Source organism: Phascolarctos cinereus, unplaced genomic scaffold (genome assembly GCF_003287225.1).
Source record: "Phascolarctos cinereus isolate Bilbo 61053 unplaced genomic scaffold, phaCin_HiC Scaffold_5;HRSCAF=322, whole genome shotgun sequence".
NCBI lineage: Eukaryota > Metazoa > Chordata > Mammalia > Diprotodontia > Phascolarctidae > Phascolarctos > Phascolarctos cinereus.
In genome coordinates, this window is record NW_027555958.1 from 120,375,565 (window position 1) to 120,402,533 (window position 26,969).

Sequence of the window (26,969 nt, forward strand, 5' to 3'; positions counted from 1 at the left end):
TGCTCAGTCTTTGGCTCATAATCATCCGGATCACTCTAAGCCTTGTCCTTGTTCTTAAGGACTACTATAAACTGTACCAATTTCTCCTCAAACACCTTGGTTTCCCAGTTTATCAAACGTTTAAAATCCAATCACTTTCATCTTGACTTTTCCTGAGCCACACAATAGTCTTATATTTAATCTGATATCATCTGTAACATTTATCTTCATGATCCAGAAATCTGAAATTCCCCTCTCCTTCTACTCAACTTTAACCCATTCTTCATTCTTACCATGATTTCCATCACCTCTACTCTTTTATGTTCTCCTAATCCATCAACCATTCTGCCTTCCCTTCTCTTACTTTATAACCTTGACTCCATTGTTGATTTTATCCTCTCTTCCTTTCACCAGTCACTAATCACACCAGTCACATTTTACCAAATCTCAACCCTTACTCACTCCCACCAACTGTCTTCTCTGCTCCTATAACTTATGAAAGTCATACAACTACACCAGCTGGATTCACTACAAAATTTTATCGCACCTCTCAATTCAGCCCCTATTGCTGCTTTGAAATCCTTTTATTCTTCCTTGATTTTTTTAATCATGCTCTATACAGTTACTCTTCCAAACCTTTTTCCTCTTACCTCATAGCATCTATACTACTTCCTTTCCCCACCCTCTCATTAGATAATGTCAGTTCCTACTTTATTGAAAAAATGTAGGCATTCATTGCATGCTGTCTCTTCTCCCCATTATTACAAAAGGCAGTGAACTGAAGACATCTAGCCCAAATGTGAGTTTATAATCAGTAGAGCAATAAAAAAGTAAAATAAGTACTTCTATAAATATAGCAATAAATAAATTTTATTATAAATAAATATATCATTTTAAGTAAATAAATTTTTATTTTATAAGTAGAGCAATAAAAAGAATACAGTATTAAGAGTGTAGCAGAGGAAGATGGAGGCCAAGGGAGGATAGGACTGGGGTGGATAGGCATGTGGGTACAGGTAGGATTTTACCACAACAGGTTTTGATTCCATATCATGAGGACAAAAGCATGCACCTACTCATGCCTCCTAAGTGACAGGAAATTGCCAGTTGCAAAGAGCCAGTCACCCTTGCAAGTCCTACAAAGATTCCTTTGGACCTGAATTACTGTGACAGCGTTCTTGTTAATCCCTCTCTGGTCTCTCTTTCTGCTATACATTAGACCCACAATTAACAAATCTGTGTAGTAGCAGTGAGCTATGACCCTAGAGGGACACTGCAGGATATTTTAAGGAAGGGAAATTTTTTTTTTGAGGGAAACACACTGATACTTGACATCTGTCAAATTATGAGTGAACTGCTAGCTTGAGGTACTTTTGTTTCAACATTAGAATGTGCTCTTTTCCTTTTGATGATGTTCTCAAAATATTTGAGATCCATTTCTGTTTACTTATACTTTCTGGATATGCCAGTAACTTCATGCACTTTGACATTCATATCGTTGCAATGCTGAGTTTTCTGCAGTTGCTGTGATTAAAGCAAGTATCATGTGAAAAGCAAGTCTCATCAAGTATAATGTGGAATAGGAAATGAGAATGTCAGTATTCATTCTGTTTCCAAGGTTTGAGAAGTTGTGCAGTGCCCAATAGGTGCATGTGTCCCATTAATAAGTAACTGTGATCGCTAAAGAATGAAATGAAAATACCATTTTTCTTTCAACTTATGTGTATTATTTTTTCAAATAGCTGCTAAGTTGTTAGGACACAAATACTTAAGTCATTTGGACCTAATTACTTAGTAAGCAGAATGCTTAGGTGTGTGTGTGTGTGTGTGGTCCTAGGGCACTGTGAAAAATGAGACACAAAAGTGCCAAGAAATGAATCAAGAAAGTTTGGCAATCAGCCCCTGCACGATAATGCTGGTGTTATCCCCTGTTCAGGAATGTGGTTCAGTTTCCTGTTGTCTTCTGCATGTAAGTCCAGTTTTGTTTGTTTGTTTGTCTTCTGCATGGATTTCAAAACCTCTCATAAGGTGGCCCTGTCCTACCTACCTAACTTTCAGTATAATAAGATCATAGAGCTGGCAGGGATCTTACAGGTCATCCAGTCTAATCCCCTTACTTTTTGAACAAGGAAACAGAATCTGAGAAAGTTGAAATGAATGATTCAGGATCATGCAGCAAGTGGCAGAAATATGGCATCTGAGTCCAAGTACAATACTTTTGTCAATATACCACAATGCTCCAGTGAGGAAGAATATTAGTTTTTCAATTATCTTCCCTCCCCTCATATGAATGAAAGAGAGCAAAAGTTCCATTTTAAGTCTAGAATAGCAATCTCAGAACTTCCACAATCCTTGTACATAGTTCAGTCAGGTCAGTCTTTTCTTTGTCCTCTCCATAGGGTGTGCTCAGCCTTATCTGGAGGGTAACAGAAGGAGTTAGTTCCTATTTTTCTACTTTTTGAAATGCTCTCATTCTTTTCTGCCCAGGTATCCTACTCTTTTCATGCTAACCATTTCCTGTCTCTTGGGAAACTTTCTAGGAACTATCCAGTTTAACACTTAATTCTTCTCCAGTTGTTTTACGTATGTTACTTTCTCTCTCCAGCTCTGTATTTTAGGCTCCAGGCTATGTCAGTGTGTGTGTGTGTGTGTGTGTGTGTGTGTGTGTGTGTGTGTGTGTGTGTGTGTGTGTGTGTGTGTGTAGGAAAGATCCTTGAGGCATAAGAGTCTTCGGTGATCAGAAAAGGCCTTCATAAGAAGCTGGGATTTGACCTAATAAAATTCTAAGGGATTCTAAGAGGTTGAAATGAGGAAGGGAAAGCATTCCAGGCCCAGGAGACAGCTAAGACTTGGAGATGGTGGGTGGAATGCTCAGGGTGAAGAAAAGCAAGTATTCCAGTCTGGCTGTATGTGGAGGGGTGAAGATTTGAAAGGTAGGAATGGTGTATAAAAAACTTTCCAAAACTAGTTTAAATCATTCATTAAAAAAGCACCATTTTGTCACTTTTCAATGTTGAGTTGTCTGATAATAATTTATAGCTGCCTATGACAACACAAGGTAACTACATCTTCATGAAATGTAATCATGTTAGGCCAATCAATTTCCCTTCTGTGATAGTGACAGATCGCATAGAGTTTATCTTGATTTTATTAAAATTTTTTCCAAGATACACAGTACTCTGATCAGTTATGGGAATATGGTCTTAACTGTAGTACTGATATGTAGAGTAATCTGAATGGGACCAGAGAGAAAGAGCGAATTGAATAGTGTGCCTTTGGAATGTTCTTCAGTATTAATTGGGTGAGAGATTGCAGGATTATTAAGTAAGTTTATTGCTGAAAGAAAATAGTAAAAATTAGAATGACTGAACATTTAGGAATTGTTTCTCATATAAAACAGGATGAAATTCTTCTTGTATCTGCCACAATAGTCTTAGGAGTACACTATGACAATAGCAATAAACATTTATTTATATATAAAACACTTTCCTCAAAAGAACTCCCTAAATAGACCCAAACAACTTGTCTAAGTTCACACACCTACATTCAGTGGCCAGTTCAGAACTTGAGCTAGCCTCCCTGGGCCAGTCTCTGTTACTTTTGCCACACCTTCCTGCCAACTTTGTGCATCCTTATTACACAATGAAATGGAACATAAGATAAAACTGAACAACAAATTCAGGCTAATGGTGAAGAAAGCCAGTCTAAATTAGTGAAAGATAAAATAATTTTTAGCCTATCAAGTAAATTTATGTAAATAGGTGACTGGGTAACCTGCTTCCCAAACTGTTTCCAGTGGAAGCCCATTAGTGGATAGCTGAAATTTAGTAGTAATTGGTCAGATCTAGTAGACTTTTTGGTTGATTGTCTTGTTCCATGCCTTCCTGCATTTTGGTGCCAGATTCAGTTTCCAGAAGCAACATTTCTATTACATTACTGCTGAGGAGGAGAACCTTCAGTGGATTTGTATTGTTCAGACTTCCACTTCCAGTAGCCATTGGACTATAGTGATCTTCTTCCCATTCCAAATTTTGTTTTATACTTCATTTAATGAGTTCAGAGCTGATTGCCTCCAAAATTTTTTTCTGAATAACACCATTACACAATGACCCTTCCCTTATTTAAATGTGTCACTACTTAAGCATGGCATTTGTACCCCTAAGATCCCTTGCAACTCTGCAAAGGTTCAGTCATTCCTCCTGAATTATATTTTCACACTTCTGACTTCCACCTTGACTTCTCTGTGTGGATGTTTAATCTGCATCTGATTCTTAGCATATTAAAGCTGTAGTCGTTATGTTCCCTTGCTAAGTGTCCCCATCTCCCAAACTTCCTGTTTCTGTGCTACCACTGTCTTCTCAGTAACCCAGGTTTAGAATCTCAGAATCATTCTAGACACTTCCCTTTCCCTCATCTTCCCTATCCAATGACTTGCTAAGTCCTGTTGAGTCTATTATCACTTGTCTTATTGCCTTCTCTTTCTTATAAAACCTTCATCATATTTTGCCTGGACTGTTATAACAGTAGTTTTCTAATCCATTATCTTGTCTTCCCTACCTCCCCAACACTAATATGTCATCTACGTAGCTTTCAAAACAATGTTCTAAAATATAGGTCTGATAGTGTCTCTCCCCTGCTCAGAAGTCATCAGTGGCTCCCTGTTGCCTCTAGGATAAAATACAAATTCCTTATGTTGACATTAAAGAGCCCTCTCTTCTCCTTTCCTCTCCTCCCCTCCCCTCCCTTCTCCTCTCCTCTTCTTTGCTCTCCTCTAGTTAGGAGGCAGAGATGAGAAGAGAGAGCATTCTGTGTATGAGAAGGAAGAAGTGAAAAAAGTGTGGAGGCAGAGATGTCAAGTCATGTGGAAAAGGAGGCCAATATTATTGGATTGTAGAGTGTGTGGAAGGGAGGAAAATATAAGACTGGAACGGTAAGAAGGGGTCAGTTTGTGAAGGCCTTTAAAAGCCAAGCAGAGGTATAGATTTAACTAATGAGGGACAACCTGCTGGGTAGAGCTCTGGACTTGTAGTCAGGAGGACCTGGGTTCGAATCCCATTTCATACCCTTCCTTGCTACATGACCTAGCAATTCATTTAACTTCTCTGAACCTCAGTTTTCTCATCTTTAAGATGAGGGGGTTGGACTAGAGGTCCATTGGACCTATGAGCAGCAATAGAAATGTTTAGAAACAAAATAATAAACCAACTAAACTCAATATGCCAAAGCAAAGAATCTAATAAGTCCCTTCCTTTAATCACACTTATTTTGTGATTATGCCCAAATATAAACTGACATTATTTGAGATGTTTTTATTGTCCTGATTAATATGACTAATGAGTGATCCTTATTATAGTAATATGGTGATTTGTTGGATTGCCCTGTACCAAACAAACAAACAAAAAGCCTTATTTGAGGACATGGACAAATGTTTTACAGGATGGAGGTCTGCATCATAGGAGGGAATGTCTCTTACAGCTTCACTCGTGACTCTGGACTTTTTCACCTCCATTGGAGATGCCTCTGCGGTAGGCTCCTCTGATTGGTGCATCCCTGCCCAGGACCACCATTTCATGAACTGCCTCGGCCATCTGTTCTCCTTTCTGCTCTCACTCCATACCTGACATATCCGATCTTTCCCCCGGCCCCTCCCCCCCCTTCCCCACTCCTTTTTATGTTTTATTTTACCCCATTAAAATGTAAGATATTTGAGTCTAAAGAATGTATCTTTTTTTTTTCTTATATTCCCAGCACCTAACACAGTTCTGGAATATAATAAGCACTTAATACTTTATCAATCTAACTCCAGATTGATAAAATCACAGATTCATTTGCCTAATTATAGGATTAAGAATACATTTGTTTAAGATTTTATACTTAACAAAGTTCACTTGATCCTTACAATATCCCTGTGAGGTATTCAGGGTGAGCATAATTATGCCCATTTTACGGATACAGATCCAGGCCAAATGAGTTGACGTTGGTCCCTGGGCTAGTAAGTCATAGAGTTAGAACTATCCCCAATCCAGGTCTTCTGATTCCTAGTCCAGTGTTCTTTCCCATCTGTGTTTCACATTAAAGTGTTATTTCTGTTAGTACCAAAAATAGAATGCTACAAGAAAAAATTTAGAATAGTGAATTTTTAAAGCATATAGTGCCACCAGGTTTTAAGGGATAATTTAAGAAACATTTTAGAGTGTCCTTTGAATACTTGACTTTGGGGATAATTTTAAAAGCACTTTGAGATGTTCTTGAAATACAAACTTTTAAAAACATCCCTAACTCAGGTAAAACTAAAGTATAAACCAAAATCATCTAAACCTAATTTGACTTGCAAGCATGTATGGAAATTAGGATTATATGTCTCAAAAGGTTGTAAAACTTATATAACCAGTAAAATGGAGAGGTGTTGTTGTTAGCTTGTCTCGGCTTGATTTAGGCCATTATATTTAATCACACGGACAGTGCCTTTTTTTAAACATGAAAATGAGCTCTCTCAGAGAAGGAATATTTGCATATTTTGCATGGAATTGCTCTGATCTTAAGGAAAGGCCAAAGCATCTTTGTTCTAAACTTGGCAAAGTTTGTGGGTGGGTTCTTTTTATTTTCTTTGTTTTATGAAATCCATAAAGTTTTTATACTCTTTCTTAGTTTTACTCAACAGGGTAGCTGTAGCAAACGGACTTTGACAGACTGTGGTTTCTGCATGAAGCAAGCAGAGAAGTGTGTTGGGAAAAGTGGGTAGATTGGTGTAGGCTATCTTAGCCAACCTTGCTGTTGTTAAATTATTTAGCAATTCCTTTCCACAGTATCTATTTCAAAAATAGATGTTGCTTCACTCTATTTAATGAGCATTATTATTTTTCTTCCGCTACGTGGAATCATGAAAATGTATAAGTAGGCTTTTTTGTCCTTCCATCCTTCTCATTTGAAGTTTCTGTAATAAATAACCCTAATCCTGCACCTGAGAGATTGAATTATCTACTCCTTTATCATGGTACTTGTTACTTTATACGCATTTAAATGGGCTTTTAAGTAACATGTCAATAAAGAACAGAAGTATAAAAATGCCTAGAAAGAATATGTAATTGCAGTATTTATTTTCCAAATAACAGCAGTTGATTGAAAAAGAATGGTAATCTTTCTGCTTCTATAGAGAAGTATAAGTATCTTCTGGTTCATGTTTTTTAGTAGGTTTTTTAGCATGGGTAATTTTCTGAAGAGGAAGACTGAAAAGCAGACTTTTTATTTCCCCCAGTGTACACCTGTTCTTTTGCACTTGATTTCAAAACACAGTGTTTGACATGTAGGATGAAAAGTTTTCAGGAATACAGAAGTAAAACTGAAAAGTGAGCCTAAAAAGAGAAGTGAATTAAATAATTAAGTAGTAAGTATGCCATTTTCATTGTAGTTACTGTATTTAAATTCATTCCTCCTACTAAAAAAAAAAATCTAACAAGTTAGCTGTCATCTAGCCAGATAGTCCTCTTTACCCTTCTGCTCCAGGTTGACCCAAGTTTTTGAAATGTGGGTTTGAAAGAAGTAATGATTCAATTAGATTTATTTACATAATTCTAATTTTTAAAATGTCACGTCTCTACATAGAAACTTTAGAACTTATTATTCTCATAAGATTGGAATGCTATCTAATTCATATGTAGTTTTGAATATGAGAAAGCTTTCTAATAATGATTTTTTAAAAATGTTTTCTTCCTTTAGTTGTACTTTAAGTGAGACACCAATATATCCACATATCCACCTGGTAACAGGTTTAGATTTTAGGTTTTTTTGTTTGTTTTTAGAAGTGATCATGCAAAAAAGAAATTTTTTAAAATTCAAAAGTGCAAAAATTTCATGTTCATGAAGATGTTTCCCAGATTTTTATGTTTTTAAGGTTAGTCATTTACTAATTTGTTTAAAGTAAGGACTTTGAAAATAAAGTATGTGTATGATAACTTAGCTAAAGGCTGTATCACAACCATCATATGTTCATCAACAACGGAATGTTTTAAAAGATATTTGCCTTTCGTTGAAGTTCATAATATCTAGGGCCCTTGGGAATCTTCTGGTCTGTCCTTTCCTTTTAAAAAGAGGGAAATTAAGGCAGAGCACTCAAGGGTCACACAGTAGCACATATCAAAGCTGGGATTCCGGACTGTCTCTTCTGACTCTACATCCAGCATTCTTTCCATTATGCAGTAGTGCTTATTTAGTTGTTTTTTTAATAAGTGATTGAAAATTTTTTGTACTGGTTAACATGTAAAGGAAAGACTATTTTGACAATTCTTAGTTTGTGCGTGACATTGTGGCAACAAGGAATGAATGTAATCTAAAAATAGTAAAAAAATTAAGTAGATCCATTTTAAAATAGATTAAATAGATCTATAAACTAATGAAGTAAATAATGAATTATTTAATAACTTATGAACAATTAACAGAGTGGATCATCCCTTAAGGGAAAAGAAAAGCATTCTATAGTATACATTTAAAAATAAATCAGTCGTTATTAATGAATTGTTTTAATTTTTTTACAAATAGGCACAGTGTTGATTTTTTTACGTCTTTTTCAGTTTTAAATACTTATAGTAGTTTTTGCAGGCTAAAACATCTTATTTCCTTATAAAAACTTAAAACGTTGTACTATTTCATGTTATTTTTAATGGTCTATTGTGGGAGGAGTTTTGTAAGTATCACTGTGTTGTCAAAGAATCTATGTAACAACCAAGGTTATAGGGTATTATCTATTAGGTATTTACTACACAGTCTCTAACATGAGTCCCTGTTATTTTGGTAAAATCTTGCAGAAATGTGAGTTTGAATGCTTATTTTGCTTAATGGCAGATATATTAATTGTCTATGTTGCAAACACTCATTTTATTTTTTCTTCATATTGGTCCAGCTTACAATTAACCATTTTACTTTAACCCTGGAGTTAGCAAGGATCCTGGCTGTCTGTGAGGAACAGACTTTGTTTTAATAAATAGTGAGGTTTTACTTTGGTTTAATTATATTTCCACCACTGCTTTTTACCCACCTTAGTAAAGTGGTGCACACACACACACGTAGATGGATAGATGGATAGATAGATAGATAGATAGATAGATAGATAGATAGATAGATAGATCATTCTATTGCAAGCCATTACTTGTCCATAATTTTGAACTCTAAAACCTTCCAAATACATACATATGCAAAGAGCAAATAGGTTATTTAATTGATCATTTGAGCTAGTAGCACCTGTCTGATCTTCCTCGAGTCCCAGTCTGTGTGTCATACAGTAACTAAATATTTCGCATCCAGTTTTTGCATCAGTAACCCAGGAAATTACACTTAGTTTCTGATTTGCCTTTCCTATTACAGGCCAGCTCAAATCTCTTGCTTCCTGCTCCATCATTGTTCTCACCACACTCTAAGTTCAGACTGTCAAATACGATGGGCACTCATCTGATTCCTCAGCATCCTTTTAATACTCAGAGTGGTAAGCCTTTTTCTTATTTTGGTCATTTCTTTTAGTGTTCAGAGAGTTTAGTGTATCAGCTAGTGGTGAATATTTTCACTTATCCTCACTAAAAGAAAAAGACTTATTTTACAGTACATAGTGATGAAGTTTTAGTTACCACTTTAGTTGGTAAATTAAGTAGAGTAGATCGCTGAATTCTAATGTCTTTTTTTCCTTCCATTTGAAATTATTGTTATTTTAACTACAAATTCTAAGTAAATTTAGCCTCTGGTACTCTAAAAATTATTTTAGTTTATATTATATTTTAATAGAAGCAAAACACAAATTATAGATGCATGTAAACATCTATTTGGACAGCAATTATTTAACTACATTGCATGCTTTAAAAAAAGAACACAGTTTTGCAGAAAGAGGATAAAAACTATATAAGTATGTCTGGATTGAAATATGTTGACAAGTTAGCAAAATATGCAAAAAAAAAAGCTAGGCAAGAAAATCTAATCGGTCATTAAATTGAGAAATATATCTTTCAAATTATTTTTATGTTGGAATAAGGCTTTCAAAAAAAAGGCAAGGAAAAAGGCATCAGGGTATAATATTTGTTTTCAGTATTGTGATTTGACTTATTTTCTGCGTCTCATCTTTTTTGATTGTATAGCACTATCTTCTTCTCCTTTGTTAAATGGACCTTTTCAGAGAGACCCTTTCAAAAGCTAGATCAATAACATCTGGGAATAATCAGGAAATTAGTTTAGTTTTTGACACCTTTTTGACAACTAGTAAATGATAAAGAAAAAACAGTATCCCTTGCCTAATGTAATTTTCCTTACTTAGTCATGAAAGTATTGCCTTGAGAGGAACACTTTTCCAATGTTGAAGAAAAAAAATGTAGTTTCTATAAATTCAGATTTCACTGGTTTGATTAGTTTTATAGGATATCTACCTATGTATCTAAAATTAAGTGTTTTTTTAAAAATCTGATACTGTATCTACTTATAGTTTTCATATGCCAAAAATCTGTAATAAGTTTGTATTTTATTCTGTAGCATGGGGAAACCATTGCAAGGTTCTGAGGATTGGGAACCTGTCACCTAGTAGGCACTTAATAAATATTTATTGATTTGATTGGATCATGTTCAAAGTATGTTTTACAAAGAGTAACCTGTCAGCAATATACAGTATTCTATTAAAGAGAGTGGAAGCTTAAAACACTTAGAAAACTCATGTAGCAGTTCAAGTATAGGGTAATTAGGTCCTAGAATAGGGTAGTGGTGGTAGAAATTTAAAAAAAAAGTTTGTGTGCTAGAAAAGATCCAAAATAAGTATCAAAAGAATTTGATCATTTATTGAATATAGGAGAGTGATTGGGTGAAGGATGGTGGGCAGGAGACAGAAAGGTTCAGTGGAAAGACCACCAACTCTGGATCCAGAAGACCTAGGTTCAGATCCCACCTTTGGTACCTACTACCTATATGACTTTCAACAAATTACTTAACTTTCCTGGGCTTCAGTTTCATTTGTAAAATGAGGGAGTTGGATTAGATGCCCTCCAAGGTCCCTTTTAGTTCTAAATCAATGATATTTTGATTCCAAGGTTTCAGTCTTGATTGAAAAAAAAAAGTACTTTGACAGAAATAGAAGATTCTGGAGGAGAGCTCACTTAGCCAGGTTCCTAAAGGTCTTATTTTCAAAACTGTAAGCCATTTTGAATCCCAACTTTTAAGTGTTAACAAAAATATTAAATGTACCTAAATTTATGGTTTTGACTAATATCAAATATTTATACTCATGTGATATGTACTATTTGTTTCCACTTTTAACTGCAGTAAAAAAGAATATGAAGCCCAATAATTATCCAGTAGTTTCAGTTGAAATTCAGTTGCCGGGCTTTATTTATTAATAAATAATCAAATGTGATAATATTTATAAAGCACTAAATATAGTGCATGACACATAGTAGGTGCTTCATAGATTCTTATTTCTTTCCCCATTTCCTTATTTACATTAGCTCATAACCCTAAGAGTAAATAGTGTTTATAAATCTCAAATGTGATGCATTTTCTTGATCATTTCTTTAAATATATCAATAGAGCAACCAAAAAAAAAATCAAGTTCCTTGAAAGTTACTATAAAAAGATTATAGGGTTCATATCTATTTCATCTTCTGTGATCTTCCCTATCTCTTCTTTGGTTGAGCACTTTCCCCCTAGCTATAGTTGTGAAGGGTACCTGATTTCATTTTCTTTTGTTGATAGAACTGTGTTCTAGCCATTCTTGAAAGTGGTTTGGATTATTCATGAAAGCAGTGTGACCAAAATGTCTGTATACTTTAATTCTGAGATCTAGCACTGTTTAGGTATATACCGCAAGGATGCCAAAATAGAAACAGAAATCCACATTGTCAAAATATTCAACGTATTACTTATTTGTTCAGAAAAACTAGAAACAAAATAGGTGTCCATTGTTTGGAGAATGACTAAACAAATTGTGGTATATGAACATTATTTGTGTGATACTACTCTGCTATAAAATTTTTTTTACAAACTCATACAGAGTGGCTCAAACCAAATCAGGAAAAAACATACATGACTACAAAAATGTAAATAAAACAACAAAAAGAGGGACTAAATGCTTGGCCCTGAAGATTTAATGAAATATACCTCACTTCCTTCATTGCCAAAGTGTGGGAATATGAGGATGGATATTGCAAATACTGTCGTGTAAATGTTGTGTTGGTTAGCTTTTCTGAAAAAATGATTTTTTTTCTCTTTATTTTTGGGTTGAATTACCCACAGACTTGGTAAAAAAAACAAACAAGCAAACATACAAATAGGACTTTGGTGTCAAGAACTCTTACCTTTGACACAGCTACATTAGAGAGGCTAGTGAATGACTTAGAAAGTATGATGGGAATAGCTGTTGTTGACTTTGTGAAGCAGATATATCATCACCAAACCCTTTGTTATTCTTTGTATCTAAAGATTTAGCCAGCTTTACTCAAATCCTAAATCATAAGATCCGAGACACATAAAGTAGAGAGGAACACATATACAAGGTAATCCATCAGTGAAGAGGAGCCCACCAAAGCTTCACTCCTCTTTTCTTTGCCCTTCTTCCTTCACGCTCAGAGCTATGGCATTGCAACATGGACTATCTCAGATATTAGCCCAAATATGGAAACCATCCCCCCACACACACCTTCCATAGGTTTCATACAATCAACCTGAAAGTGAGAGAGTATTTTAGTCAGCCTTACAGTAGGAGAGTATCTGATGCCCTCATTAGAAACAGTCCTAGAATTTCTGCCCCACAGATCAGCTTTCTCTCTGTGTGATTGTATTAACATTCAATCCTTTTTTGCTGCCTCCATACTGATAATGGCAGATTGTTGGAAGAGGCTTAAGGGAGTAAGAATTGTGCAGTTCTTAGACCAGCTCTAAACATGATTTTAACTCTTGGTTCTTTTAACATGGAATATTTGTATAATGACCAATGAAAGAAAGCCTTTTAGAATACAGTTATCTCCATGTCATGAGAAACGCTGGAGAGAGACTTGAGTCAGTAAGCAATCATTTATTAAAGTACCTACTCTGTGCCAGGTTTTATGCTAGTACTGGATATAAGCTAATCTTTATCAAGGTTCTTTAAAAATTCATTTACATTTAGTGACAGTGTTTCTTTTCCTCTTTTTTTCCTTTTATTTTTTATTACATTAATACATATTTATGAAATAAAATAAACGTTTCCATAACATAGTATAACAAAAAGATGATTGTACATGAAACTGCAGATCTGCTATGTACAACTTGCTATTCCTTTCAAATATACAACAAAATTTCTTTTTTTTTCCTTTTTCTACTCTCTTCCCACCCCACCCTAGAGAAGCTTACCATTAGCCTCTCACCTTTAAACCCTCTACAGTATAGCCTCACCTTTAAACCCTCTACAATATAGCCTTATCATTTGGACGAACTGAACTACAACCCCAAAGGTTCTATTGATCTCCTATTCACCAAAACTAATGGCTTTTTCTGAGAAAATCATCAACCTCTTGACCTTGTGGTAGCATTTGATGATACTGACCACTCTCTCCTCCTGGAGACTCTGTTGTTAGTTTTCAGGACACTTTTCCCTCTTTGTTCTCCACTTGCCTTCTTGTGCTTTCCATTGGAGTCTATACTTTCACTTGGGGAATTTCATAAGCTCCCATAGGTTCAATTATCATCTCTAAAATTTCAATCCTAGGGCACTACTATCTGAATTAGTGACTGCCATTCAATCTTAATATTTTGTGAAGATGAGAAAATCGACACGTGGGACAGTAGTTACTGATTGCTTCTTGATTGCCTTTAAAAGATAGTTCCCCCACTGTTTCCATTCTTTTAGAATCTTCTCCCCTATACCTTTCAGGTTCCTTTTATATGTTGTCTTCCTTTACCATAACGTAAGTTCCTTGAGGACAGGGATTATCTGTATTGCTTATATTTGTCAAGTCAACAAATATTTATTGAGAAGCTTACTGTGTTCCATGCACTTCTGCTATATAGTGGGAGTACATATACAAAGAGAGGTAGTACCTGCTCTCAAGGGAGGTTACGGTCTAATGGAAGAGGGCAGCACATAAAAGGAACCTGAAAAGATATATGGAGGAGGTTAGGGGGTGGGGTTCCTGCTGGGGGACAAGGGGTGAGGAGGAGGAAATACCCAGAATGGGACATTGTAAAGAAGTCTAGGAGAGTCAGGAATACCTCCAGGAAAGGGACTGAAGATGTGACTGACCTGGGCCTCTTCCTTTGAATATAGATTCTAGGAGGAACCAGCCCATCAGAGGGAAAGGTTGCAGCAGTGGGAGAGGAAAGACTATTTGCAATATGTGAAATTCACGGTTATAATGAGCTTCCAGGTTGAAATGATTTTTTTCCGTAGGTTGTTTTATCTTCCTTCACTGGAAGACTTCTTCAGCAGGCTTTGTCCTGATGTAAAGAAGCTGGAGAACTCTTCTAAAGGTTTGTTGGTGTTCCAGCAAGGGCACCACTCTTGTGATGACCCACAGGTATCGAGAGAGGCATTTACCATCTTTGCCCCTTCCTGTAATGGGTTTTTGGCTAAAGAATCCAGCACTGATGGAGAGCTTCTTGAGGTGCTTCCTCAATGTCAGGATTCGTAGAATATTGGTCTTTTGAGTTTTAAAGAGCTTAAGTGATCTCCACATGCCAACAGAGAGGAAAGTGAGGCAGAGCAATTTTTAAGTTATCCTTGTAGAGACTGTGTTCTATAAGAAAGTGGAAAGGTGGGAAAGTAAAGAAGACTGCACAGAAGAGAAGGAAAATATTCCATGAACTGGTATCCAGTTTTTCTCCTGTTTGAGATAAATAGAGGTACAAGATGGCAGTGAAAATAAAGGAACTCCAGTCTGCTGTTTGTTGCAAGACACATTTTCCAACATAGGAAGCTTTGTGATCTCCAGTGGAGTGAGGCTACTCATCAGAACTGAGAGAGTTTGTATTCCCAGTGCTTAGCACCATGCCTGGCACATAGTAAACTTTTAATAAAGGCTTGTAGACTTTTATTTCTGTCTTCAGTTCTCAGTGGATGATCTATCTGGCAGTCACCCAAAAATCTCTCTGCAGATTCTTTTTCTTCTCTGTGACTTTTCACTGTTTTGTGACATAATATAACTCATAATCTTCTTTCATTCTCCTTTCATGATGTTTTCCATTTACAGTTGCCCGTAGCTACTATGTCTCTTACCTCAGCAGGGAGATCAAGTTTTAATAGCCTGAATGGTCTCTTTACAGCTTCTGACTCAGACTCACACACACACACACACACACACACTTTAAACTTCAAAATCATTGACTGAGCCAATACTTTTACTTTTGCCCACTTCCCATAACCACTTGTGTCCATAACCATTTGTTATGAGTTAGTGGCTTCTTTAAATAAATTTTGTTGGAGCTATTGTAGTTAACCTACAGTGACTTCTCATTTTAGCCTTCAGCTTTGGTACTGCTTTGGAGTATAGCTCTAACCAGTTGATAATCTGACTGTTCGTAGACACCTTAATAAGAAATGATTTATTTCTTCATTGAAAACTTTTCTTTCTGTGAAGGGAGACTCAGTTTCACTTTGATCAGTTTTGTAATCCATCATGATTCCAGAGCACTGATAATGAAACCTCACCCATGTCCTAACATAGAGGTGATGGACTTAAGATGCAGAATGAGACATACCTTTTTTGGATATGGCCAGTGTGTGAATTTGTTTTGCTTAACTATGTATATTTGTTACAAAGATCTTCTTTTTTCTTTTCTTTTTCTTGTTGTGGGTAGAAGTGTAAGGGAGAGAGAAACAAATGCTTGTTAATTGAAAAATATAGTCAGTTTCACTTTATTTTATAAAGCTCTTGAATATTTGTAATGTACAGAGAGACTTCTAATTTTTTATTAAGGAACAGATCTAACCTGTATAACCATAAGACTTCTGAGTGGTCCACATGCTTTTGGCCTCATTGTCTCTTTGTCCTGAAACATATTTTTCAATGTAGTTTCTGCCAGCATTTTTGTATGCACCATTATATTGAAGTCACTTATATTCAGGTGAATGTTGACTTGTTTTGCAATATCTTGGTAATTTCTTCATAGAATTTCACTTCTTCATTCTCAGCAATAGACCCTGCCACATAAGCTGCAATTTTCTTCACAGTGGTCTGTTTGCTTTTCTCTTTCTTGTTGGTAATTTTTTTTTCTTTGCCAAATATCCTTTTAAAAAAAAGTATTATGAACTTGAAAAACATCAACAAGCATAAACATTTACATATACAAAGAACATTTTTTAAAAAAAGATTGTATTTGAAACTGCTTCATTTTGGGACTCTCCAAAACTGTTATTTTAGAATAGGAGGGGACTACAAAGGACTGAGAATAGTATCATTTTTCGTGTTTTGCTGTGTCAGAAAACTTAGTGTTTAGTGCCTCCATTTCTGGTGATGAGCCTTTCTCTATATGGTCTGGTCCTCAGACAGAATTTCTAACTGTGTTCCAAAGCCTTTTTAATTTCATAGAATACGTCAAAGTTTATGCTTTGCTTATATAGCCTTCAAGAATCCAGGGACTCCATTTCAGTTGAAGCATGATAATAGCATTTGGGGTAATACTTACATGTATTAAATATGTAGAACCAAATATGTTTGCATGACAACATAATGGATTCATATTATAACCTCCTAAAAGGAAGGGAATATGTGTGGTTTTGTGACCATCTTTGTAAGTACCTACCAGTTACATTTTTCTTTATCGTTTAAAACAGAGAATCATGGTAATAGTAATGGTATTTACAGCTCTTAATATGCTTATCATTTTTGCTCTTTTATGTCCAAAACACTGTTAGTATTTCTAAGTTGTCTACTATAATAGTGAGGCAAGTTGGTCTTATGGTTTTGAGGTAGACCAATAATAAGCAGCTTAATGATTTATTAATAAAAATTATATTTTCCAATAGGACACTTTCTAGGAAGTCAGAAATTAGTTGCAATACCAAATACCAATAAACACATCAAATGTACTGGAAGATATCACATATATATTGGGATTGCTACTCCCTCTTACCCCCTTCCCACATCAAGTCTGTTCCCAAGACTTGTTGATTTTACCTGTATAGTATCTCCTGATTATACCCTCTTCTCTCCTCTGATACTGCCACTACACTGGTACAGGCCCTCATCACCTCACACCTGGACTATTACAATAGCCTGCTGTTTGGTCTACTGGCTACAAGTCTCTCCCTATTCCAGGTTATCTTCATATTACTTGCTACAGTGATTTCTCTAAAGCTCAAGTCAGACCATGTCAAGTACCCCTTTAATATATTCCAGTGATTCCCTATCACCTCAGAAATCAAATAGAAAATCCTATTTTTTTTTTTGTGGATGGCCCTTTGTAATTAGCCTTCCTCTACCTTTCTGGTCTTCTTACACCTTATACCCTTCTATATCCTCCATAAAAGGAAGCTGAAAAGAGGAGAGGGGGAAACTCAATACAGGAGCACAATACTCAACAGAGAAAAAGCCAAAGGTGTCCAAAAGCAGTCCAGCTGGTAGAAAATAGGGAGAAGACTGTTCTGGGGTCCTTCCTTACATGAAGGTTTTAGAGCTTATGGCTCCAAATATCTAATAGATGACATACCACAGGCTCTCTATTTGCATTTTCCATTTGACCTAAAAAAATAATAAAATAAAGATTGGGCATTATTTGCTTTGTATTCCATTTTGTATTCGCATGCTATAGTAATAGATTCTAAAGTTTTGCTTCAATTCAGGTTAAATCAGGCATATAGTATGCATTAAAATAAATGCTTATTGAATGATTGCCAAAAAAAATCAAAGGAACAGTTAGATGAAAATGTGTCTGCTTCTGTGTTAATGCAAATTGAATCCTTGAAGTGACCTACTCTATTTTTGTAGCCATTTGTCAGGGGAAGAAGAGAGAAAAAAATGGTTTATATGATTAATGGATACAAATACAAATAAAAAGCGCCTTCCCTTAAGGAGCTTACAGTCTCATAGGAGGAAGAAAATGCACAAAAGGAAGCTGAAAAGAGGGGAGATAAAAACTAGACACACGGACGTGATTGAAAAGTTGAAAGATATCCAAAAGTAGTGCAACTGGTGGAAAATCGGGAGAAAAGTGAAAGTTTTGAAACTTGTGGTTTCAAATATCTGACATCTTAGATTATACGTCACAAGTTTACTATTTGCATTTTTCATCTCACCATTCAAACTATTGGTCAGATTTGTCAGTGAAACATTCTGTTTATCGAGGTCTTTGATGTGTTCCAGCCAAAATGTTTGAATCAAGCATTTTTCTTTGACAATTTATTCTTTGTTATTATGAGGTGATTACCAAAGTAGCTTTTACACTTTCAGATGTTAAATAAGATTAGAAAAACATGAAGATCAACTTTTTTCTATTTTTATACAGTATTAATGGTAAGAATTAGATCAACCTTTCAAAATAGGAGTCTAGTCAGTTCTTACTTATTTTCTTCTTTTTAGAACTTGGTTCTTTTTTTTTAAGTTTATGAAGATTGAATGAAAAACATTTTGGCAGTGTCATAGCTCAAATATAAAATGGAACAAGAATAATAATTTTTACTGGAAATGTTCAGATATCCTTATGTAACCTATCTTAGAAGTTAGATTATATCTGGCCTGGAAAACATGATGGTTCTTGTGTTTTAAGGGGGAAAAAAAACTTTGGCAAAAATGAGAACAATTAGATAGACTCTCAATAAACACAGCTGATAGCAAAAGGGGGTTTCCATTTTAAGTAAAGTAAAACTAGCTTCAAAGAACTCTTTCAGTCTCATCCTGTTTGAAAAGACTGGCACAACTACCTGGTGTCATTATAAGCCTTCCATTCAATTGGATAGACTTTCAGCTATCATTTTTTAAAGAAAATTGTATCAAATTATTATGATTCCAAATATTACCTTCTGTTGATAAGAAAAAAGAAAGTGATTCATTGTCAGACATTTTCTGTATGTGTAAGGAGAGTTGCAAAATATGATTTTCCATAGCTTTAATTACCTTTGGGATTAATTACTTTTATCTGTTTTAATTAATAATCAACTCGTTGCAATGAAATAGTAATTCTTGTTTTATTAGTACCAAGATTATATAGCAAGAATAATGTCTTTATCATATGCTTTTAAAATAATTTTCTTTTATTTTTAAAGGAAGTCAGTGGTTAAATATGTTTTGTGTTAAAAAAAATACTAAAAGTCATTTCTGAAAAGAGACTTATGGAAAAGATTAATAGAAATAAAATGTATTTTAAGGAACCTTAATAGTAACATGGTAGAGAAGAGTAATTTTAAAGAGATAAGCTTCAAATAAATTTCACTAACTTGAGTAATCCATCAAACTAAGTAGACTTGTTTTGAAAGTTCAGTTTTACATTTAATTTCCAGACTTAAATCTATTTTTGGCATACAACCAGAAAACATTGAAGTCTTAAGAAAATATAAATAAAGGCAGTAGGCCAAGATCAGAGAATTGGAAGAAAAAACACACTTTATGACACAGATAGTGAAGTTGGAAAAAAAAAATCCTGCTTTTAGATTCTATATCAGGCTAAAGTTTCATGACTTTAAAAATACTGAATCCCAGTGACTTGTGAGATAATCTGGGGGCAGTCATGTTACCAACCCCCCAATCCCCCTAATTTCTAATTTAGCAAAGTATTTGGAGAAGGGAATTTTAGGAAGATGAAGGCACTGTAGGACCTAGAGAAGCCCAGATACCCCACAAGCACTTCAATAAAAATTCCTCAGAAAAAATATAATAAAGAAAATCAAGAGATATCAGTATATACTTCTTAGAGTTGGAGTGCACCAAAGTGGACAACACAGAAAGACTGCCAGAATTCTGTGGAAGTTTAGGGTAATAGACCCAGAACAAGAGAGGGAGGCAGTTCCAGATCAAAGACCAGACATCCCTCAAGCAATTCACCTGATTCAAAGCCAGGACAAGAACAGGGTACACAAGCCCTCAGGTAGCACCTTGGCCAGGTACATGTGGTACCTAAGTTGCACTGAACCCCAGCAGTCCCAAAGAAGGTACAGCAGGAGAGAGGTACCTGGACAGGTACCCAGGCTCAGGACCACAGAGCCAAGTACCTAGCCTCAGACAACAGAGGACTCTGGTGACCTATGTGTAAACCAAAGCATGAAAAAAGGGACAAGGTGGCCCTGGAAGGCAAAGGACCTGTCACCAACAGTCAATCAGTCAGTAAACATGTATTAAGTGTCAACCCTGTGCCAACTACTATGTTTTGTGCTGGGAATACAGAGACAGGCAAAGTACAGTCCCTGCTCTGGAGGATCTCAAAGTCTAATGGAGGAGACAACATGCAAACAAGTCCATTCAATAAAATCACCCACTTCTAGTTGGGGCCTGCCAGGTTCACAGGAAGGGATGGAGCCAACTCCAGGTTCAGAATTGTGCCAGGAGAAGGAGATAGAGAAGGAACCAAGGCCAAAACATAATCAGAGCTACCAGTGGATTGAGCCAAAACCCAGGAATTCCTGAAGAAGGTGGGCTATGGGACCCACACCATTCCAAGAGTTTAGAAGGGAGCAGAGACTTGATTCATGCACAAAATTTAAATGCAGGACCCGAGGCTAGAGATAGAAGTGACCAGAAGAAAATGATGAACACAATGAAGAAATACTATGGATGGAGTAGTAAATGGACCCAAGACGTGAATGCTGAACAGAGTAACTCCACGAGTCTAAGTAGAGCATCACAGAAAAGAAAACCACATTTTTAAAAGTACCTGGAAGAAATACAAAAGGGGGGGGGCTGTTAAAGGAATTATTAAAGGAAAGATGTTAAAGGAAATAACAGCTAGAGAGGCAAGAATGACAAAAAGAATGAATACCATAGAAATGATGGTGGTAAGATTAACCCATAAATTGAGTTCCTTGAAAATTAGAATGGTTTAAAGCAGAAAACAAATCCCCAAGGCAATGAGAAATGTTAAAACAAAATCAAAAGATTGAGGGGAAAAAAAATCATAAGAAAATGTAGGGAATAAACATAATACAGAAACAACTGACCTAGAAAGCAGGTCAAAGGAAGAGAAAAATCTAAAGATCACTGGACTACCTGAAAATCATGACCGAAAAAAGAGGCTGATAATTTTTCCCCCAAGTCTATCCAGAGCTCTCATTTCTTCTCTATTCTTTTCTCTTTTTTTTTTATTTCATTTATAATAGGATTTTTAACTTTTGAATCCTATTTAGAAATTCCCACTGATCTTATAGAAAAGCTGTGTTTTTCTTTAAGGCTTTACTTTTAGGTATTTTGGAATTACTCTTCAGGGCTTGTGTCTTGGCATCATAATAAGGCTTTATCTTTTTTGGTTTTTGTTCAGTCGTTCTTCCAGGTGTCTACTCTGATTAGCCCAGCGTTACTGATGTAACTCTGAGTTCTGGATGCAGACTCAATGTTCCTGGTGCCAAATCCCTACTACTACAGTGCCCAAACTGCTGGTCTGCTCCTATGACTTTAGTCCTTGATCCAGTGTTGGCCTCCTCCAGCTGCTGCAGTAGCCCAGAGCACTAGGATGCCATTTTGGTGACCTCTCCTTGTTGTCTTGGACCTGGGCCCAAGTCTGAGTCTGCACTTTAGGCCTGGGAGTGGGGAGCAAGGTGTTGAATCTGTCATCAGCCTAACGTGGATCTCTGGGCATAGAGTCTATGAATGACTCTTTGTTGTTGTTCAGTCATTTCAGTCATGTCTGACTCTTTGAGAGTCCATTTGGGGTCTTCTTGGCAAAGATAACTGGAGTGGTTTGCCACTTCCTTCTTCAGCTCATTTGACAGATGGGAAAACTGAGGCAAATAGAGTTAAGTGACTTGCTCAGGGTCACACATAGCTAGTAACTGTCTAAGGCCAGATTTGAACTCAGGAAGATGAGTCTTCCTGACTCTAGGCCCAGCACTCTAGCCACGGTGCTAACTAGGTCTGTCTGGCCTGTTCTACCTCTGTTTCAAAGTTTCTGCCTTGGCCTTTTCACTGTTGGTTGAATTTGTGATTTGAGGCTAGAAAGATGATTCCACCTATGCCCACTGTAGTATATTCTTTGATTTCCCAGTCACTAATTGCTCTACTATTATTCTTAGATCATTTTTGAGATAGTTGTACTTCCTGGTTTTTCCAGCAGTTCTTTTCAAATAGAGAATTTTTTCATAGATAATTTTGGTTTTGGATTTCTCAAAACAGGGGATTGAGTTCAGTTATTTCTAATTCATCATTGTGTAGTATGTTCCACTGATTGTGTTTTCTATTTTTTGACCAGCACCGAATGTTTAGTAATGATTGCTGCTTTATAATACAGTTTGAAGTCAGGAAATGCTGCCTCCATAATGTTTTTATAATTTCCCTTGACATTCTAAAACTTTTATTCTTCTAAAGAATTATGTTATTATTTTGTCTAACTCTGTAAAGTATCTGTTTGGTAGTTTGATTGGTATAGCACCAAATCTGCAAAAAATTTTTTATAGTATTGTCATTTTTATCATGTTGGCATGGTCTAGCCATTAGTACTGAATATTCTTCCAGGTATCAAGACATTCTTTATTTCCTTAAGACACATTTACAATTGTAGCCATATAGATAAGAGTGATAAAGTGGATAGAGGAGTGACCTCAATGCTAGGAAAACTGGGGTTCAAGAAGTTCAAGCCTCAGACACATGCCAGTTGTGTGACCCTAGGCAAGTCTTTTAAACTCTTTGTTCCTTCTCTAATACCATAAGTTGCAGGAAAGTTGTTGGCCTATATTAGTAGAGGAATTTTCATTTCAGATGCTTCCTAGACTAATGAAATCATATAGTCGAGTTCCTATTCTCATTTCTATTTGTGAAAGTATTGAATATAATTTGTAAATTGATTCCCAGATTTTTTTTAATGCTTTTTGTGGTTATTTTAATGGGAATTCCCTCTCTATTATTGATTCTTGAATTTTGTTAATATTTTCTAGAAATACTGTTTGTGGAATAATTGTGTAGCCTGAGACTTTACTGAAACCATTAATTATCTTAATCTCTGTCTATTCCAAGGGATTTTCTAAGTAACATATTATGCTGTCAGCAAATAGGAATATTTTTGGCTTCTCTTTCTCTATCTTCATCCCTTTAATTTTGTGGTCTTCTAGTTTTTCTAGGACTGTGTCAAATAATAGTGAGGAAATCTTCTATTTCCTGTATATGTTTGTACATAGTTTTTTGCATATTGTCTCTCTCTGTAGATTGGGAGCTCTTCAAGGGCAGGGACTGTCTTTTTTTGTATTCTCAGTGCTTATCATACTTGGCTAGAATATGGCTATTGATTGATTGATTGACTAGAAAAGGGAAATATTTGTCTTATTCCTTTGTTTACTGGGTAAACAAAAAGACAGTGACAGGCCAGAAAATTTGGCTGAATTTGATAATGATAATAATAATAGCTAATGTTATTTAGCATGTGCCAGTCACTGTGCTAAGTGCTTTTCAGTTATCTCATTGGATCCTTAAAACAACTCTGGGAACTAGGTGCTATTATTATTATCATCATCCTCATTTTACCGATGAGGAAACTGAGACTGACAGTGTTTAAGTGACTTTCTCAGCATCACACAGCTAGTAAGTATCTGAGGCTAGATTTGTATTCAGGGTTTCTTGACTCCAGGCCCAACAATTTATCCAAATATTGCATATGAGTTCAAACAATCAACTTCATAAGTACAAGATATGGGAAACATGGCTTGACAGCAGTTTATCTGAAAAGATACGGGGATGTAATAGAGAACAAGGTCAATCTGAGTAAGCAGTGTGACTTAACAGTCCAAAAACATTGAGAGAGACATAGAAACCTGAGAAAAAGGAGGCGGTGTCTTGTTGTGTTCTGTCCTGGTCCAAACTCATCTGAAAGTTTTTGCTCAACTATTCTGTGTGTCAGAGTGAGAATCCAAAAGAGGGCAGCCAGAATGGTGAAGGGCTCTATATTTATTCCATTTGAGGATTGTGTGAAATCTGGGAATATTTATCCTGGGGAGAAGATTTCATGGAGATATGAGAGATGCTGTCAGATACAGCCTATGACTTGGAAAATGAATTATCCCTGCTCTGCTTGGTGCCAGATGACAGACTGAAAGAGTGGTGGAAATTTCAGGGAGGAAAATTTGAAGCTTGATGTAAACAACAACTTCCTAATGAGCAGCCTCAGAAGGTGGTGGGTCCCCATTGTTAAGAGGACTTCAGGCAGAAGTTGGGTAAGCACTTGTTGGGTGTGTTAGAGAGGAAATTACTTTTCAAGTAGGGGGTCAACTAAACAATTGCCTTCCTTATCTCTGGAAATCTGTGGCAGAATGATGTGGCAGGTATGATGATGTTCCAGTACTTCTCAAAAAAATTCATGGCCTGCTGATTAGCCTGACATTTCTTAGTGTTTCTTAGCCTGACATTCATAGTATTTCACTCACTGGCTGCAATTTAGCTTTACTGGACATGTACTTTATGCTTCAGTCAAACTGAATTACTCGCTACCTCCAAGACAAGCCTCATTCTTTTATTCCTTTGGTTTGTTTGCATTATTTCTAAGCCTTGAAATGCTCTTCATCCCATTTCACCTGTTGAAAATCTGTTCAAACCTCAAGACCTACCTTAAATGCCACCTTTTCCTTCTCCCTGAACTTTTTTCTAACCACACCCCAGCTGAACATGATTTCTCCTTCATCTGATCTAATAATGTTTTGTGCCCTAACATATTATGCACTTATATTCTGATTTTTGTTGCCTTTATCTGTGCTTATCTTATTCTCTCTACTAGACTAATTTTCTTGAAGATCAGGCATTATTTTTTAGGCATTTTTGTCTCTCTCCTAATACCCAGAACAGGGCATTGTATATAATACACATTTAACAAATGTTCAGTAAGTAAATTAATGTCAGTTCATTTCAACTCCACAGAGGTTTATTGAGCATATATAAATCACTTGCTAGGACTTGACAGAAAGACAAAAATAAGTAAAATATGGCTCCTGACTGCAAAGAACTTAGAGTAACACTAACCACTACTCTACTGTAGGCGTAGGTGAAGGCTATTGGGCTGAATCTATATTGACCCAATAATATACTTAGAATATGTTTGAGTTGGGTTTTGTTTGTTTGGCCAAGTCTCTGTTACTTTTTGTTTGCATGTTTATTTGTCTCCTTCTCAAGAAAGTAGAGTCTATATAGGGGAATGAATCCTATTTGTTTTAAATTGCCAGTTAATTAAGTTATCTGGATAAGCAAGTTTATTATCAACAAATTATATGAGCAACAAATTTTAGGTCAATGACACCTGTCTTTTAATAGCTATTTTATTATTAAAATCTACCTTCACTTTGAAATCTTGGTGATTACATTCCCATAGTTAATCAGATAAGTGCTAGAAAGGCGAAACTCTGTACTCTGTATGTTTAAGCACACTATGTGTATTTAAATTGGAATCAGGACTCTCCTGATTTCTCTGCTACATATATATCCTTGTGTAGGTATTATTTCTAGGCATAGTAATTAATATTTCTCTGAAAATTGTAGTTAATATCGAATACAATAATAGCAAACTTTGAAGAGTCCTACTGATTTATCAAAAGGACATAATTTACCTCTTCAATGAAACTAGTTATATTAAATAATTACTGCTATGCCTTCAGGGTAGAGGAAGCACTTCAAGCCAATTTATACAAGGGTGTGGATTAAATGAAGCATTACTAGAGCTCTACTTGGCAGAAATAATAAGGGGTTGCAAAATAGGTTATGTTGTAGCATTTAATAATAAAATGCCAAAAGTACTCGACCCAAGCATACCCTTGCTTTTTAATGATGTGAGATGAAAAAAATGACCAAATTTAAGTTAATATTAACTATATAGCTCATTTATCTATTTTTATAACTAACATGAATTGAAAATGCGTTTTTGATGAAAAGTATTAGGTGATCATAAAATGCTATTTACAGATGTCAAGCAGTTTTGATGAGCAGTGTGCCCAAAGATAAACTAGAGGAACTGCAGAAGGTAGGCTGTATACTGGATGTGCTAAAACTTCCTCAGAGCAAGGCTAAGTAGGTAATTCTTTTTTAAGATAAACTGAAGTTTCATGTATAATCTAGATCATATTGCTTACCTTCTCTGGTGGGGGGAGGAGGTTGGGGAGCAGGAAAAAGGGAAAAATTTGGAACTCAAAATTTTTAAAAATAAATATCAAAATTCTACATGTAATTGGGAAATATTTAATGAAATGAATAAAAAATATATCAAACTTAAAAAAAAAAAGATAAGCTGAAGCTTTCCAATCAATATTCATACATCAAGATAGGGAAAAGAAGTCATTTAAAAGAGGTCATAATAAATATTACTTGTTATATTATATAATATTTGTTATTCATGCATATAATGAAAGAATGTGCTGTATTCATATCCTGACTGATGACAATGAATGTTTGTTTCATAAATGATTGGGATATTTTATATATAAATGTTAATTTATTTATCTCTGGGCTTTATATTTTTTAAAAATATCAGTATATAAAGATGATTATTTCATCCAATCACTTTCTACATATTCTTAAAAGATTTGGAAATTCCTAAATTCTTATCTAAGTTTCTTTAGAATTGTATTTCTTCATATTCATCTTCAATTCTTACCAGTCATAAACCATCAATTTTCTTCAGCCTGTTCACTAGTGTAAATTTATGTCATTGTTCATGTTTTATTTTGTACTAATTGGTTATGTTTGTTGTAAAGGAGACATTAATTTTCTGTGGCTTCACATAATTTTTTTTAAAAAACAGCACATTAGACCCCATGTGCTAACAGTTGCCCTGCCACAAAATAGACTTTGGTTATTCCTCCAGAAAATTCTTTTCCAGGCAGTGGCAAATTCTGAATATTCAGGAAAGAGAACAAATAATCATCCCTGTTGATTTATATACAGTGTTGTCTC

The 26,969-nt window shown here is 35.5% G+C and overlaps 1 protein-coding gene across 5 annotated transcripts in view; it reads left to right on the forward strand.

The window, feature by feature from the left end:
• The window catches only part of AHI1 (Abelson helper integration site 1), a 260,190-nt gene that overhangs the window by 107,215 nt on the left and 126,006 nt on the right, over positions 1-26,969 (forward strand). For all 5 annotated transcript variants that reach the window (XR_002324697.2, XM_078155120.1, XM_020987117.2 and 2 more), the window contains one exon: positions 9,337-9,454. Coding sequence is in view for 4 of the 5 variants with exons in the window: in XM_078155120.1 (XP_078011246.1) it covers positions 9,337-9,454 (118 nt within the window). In the remaining variant the exon portion in view is untranslated. The remainder of the gene's footprint in view (positions 1-9,336; positions 9,455-26,969) is intronic.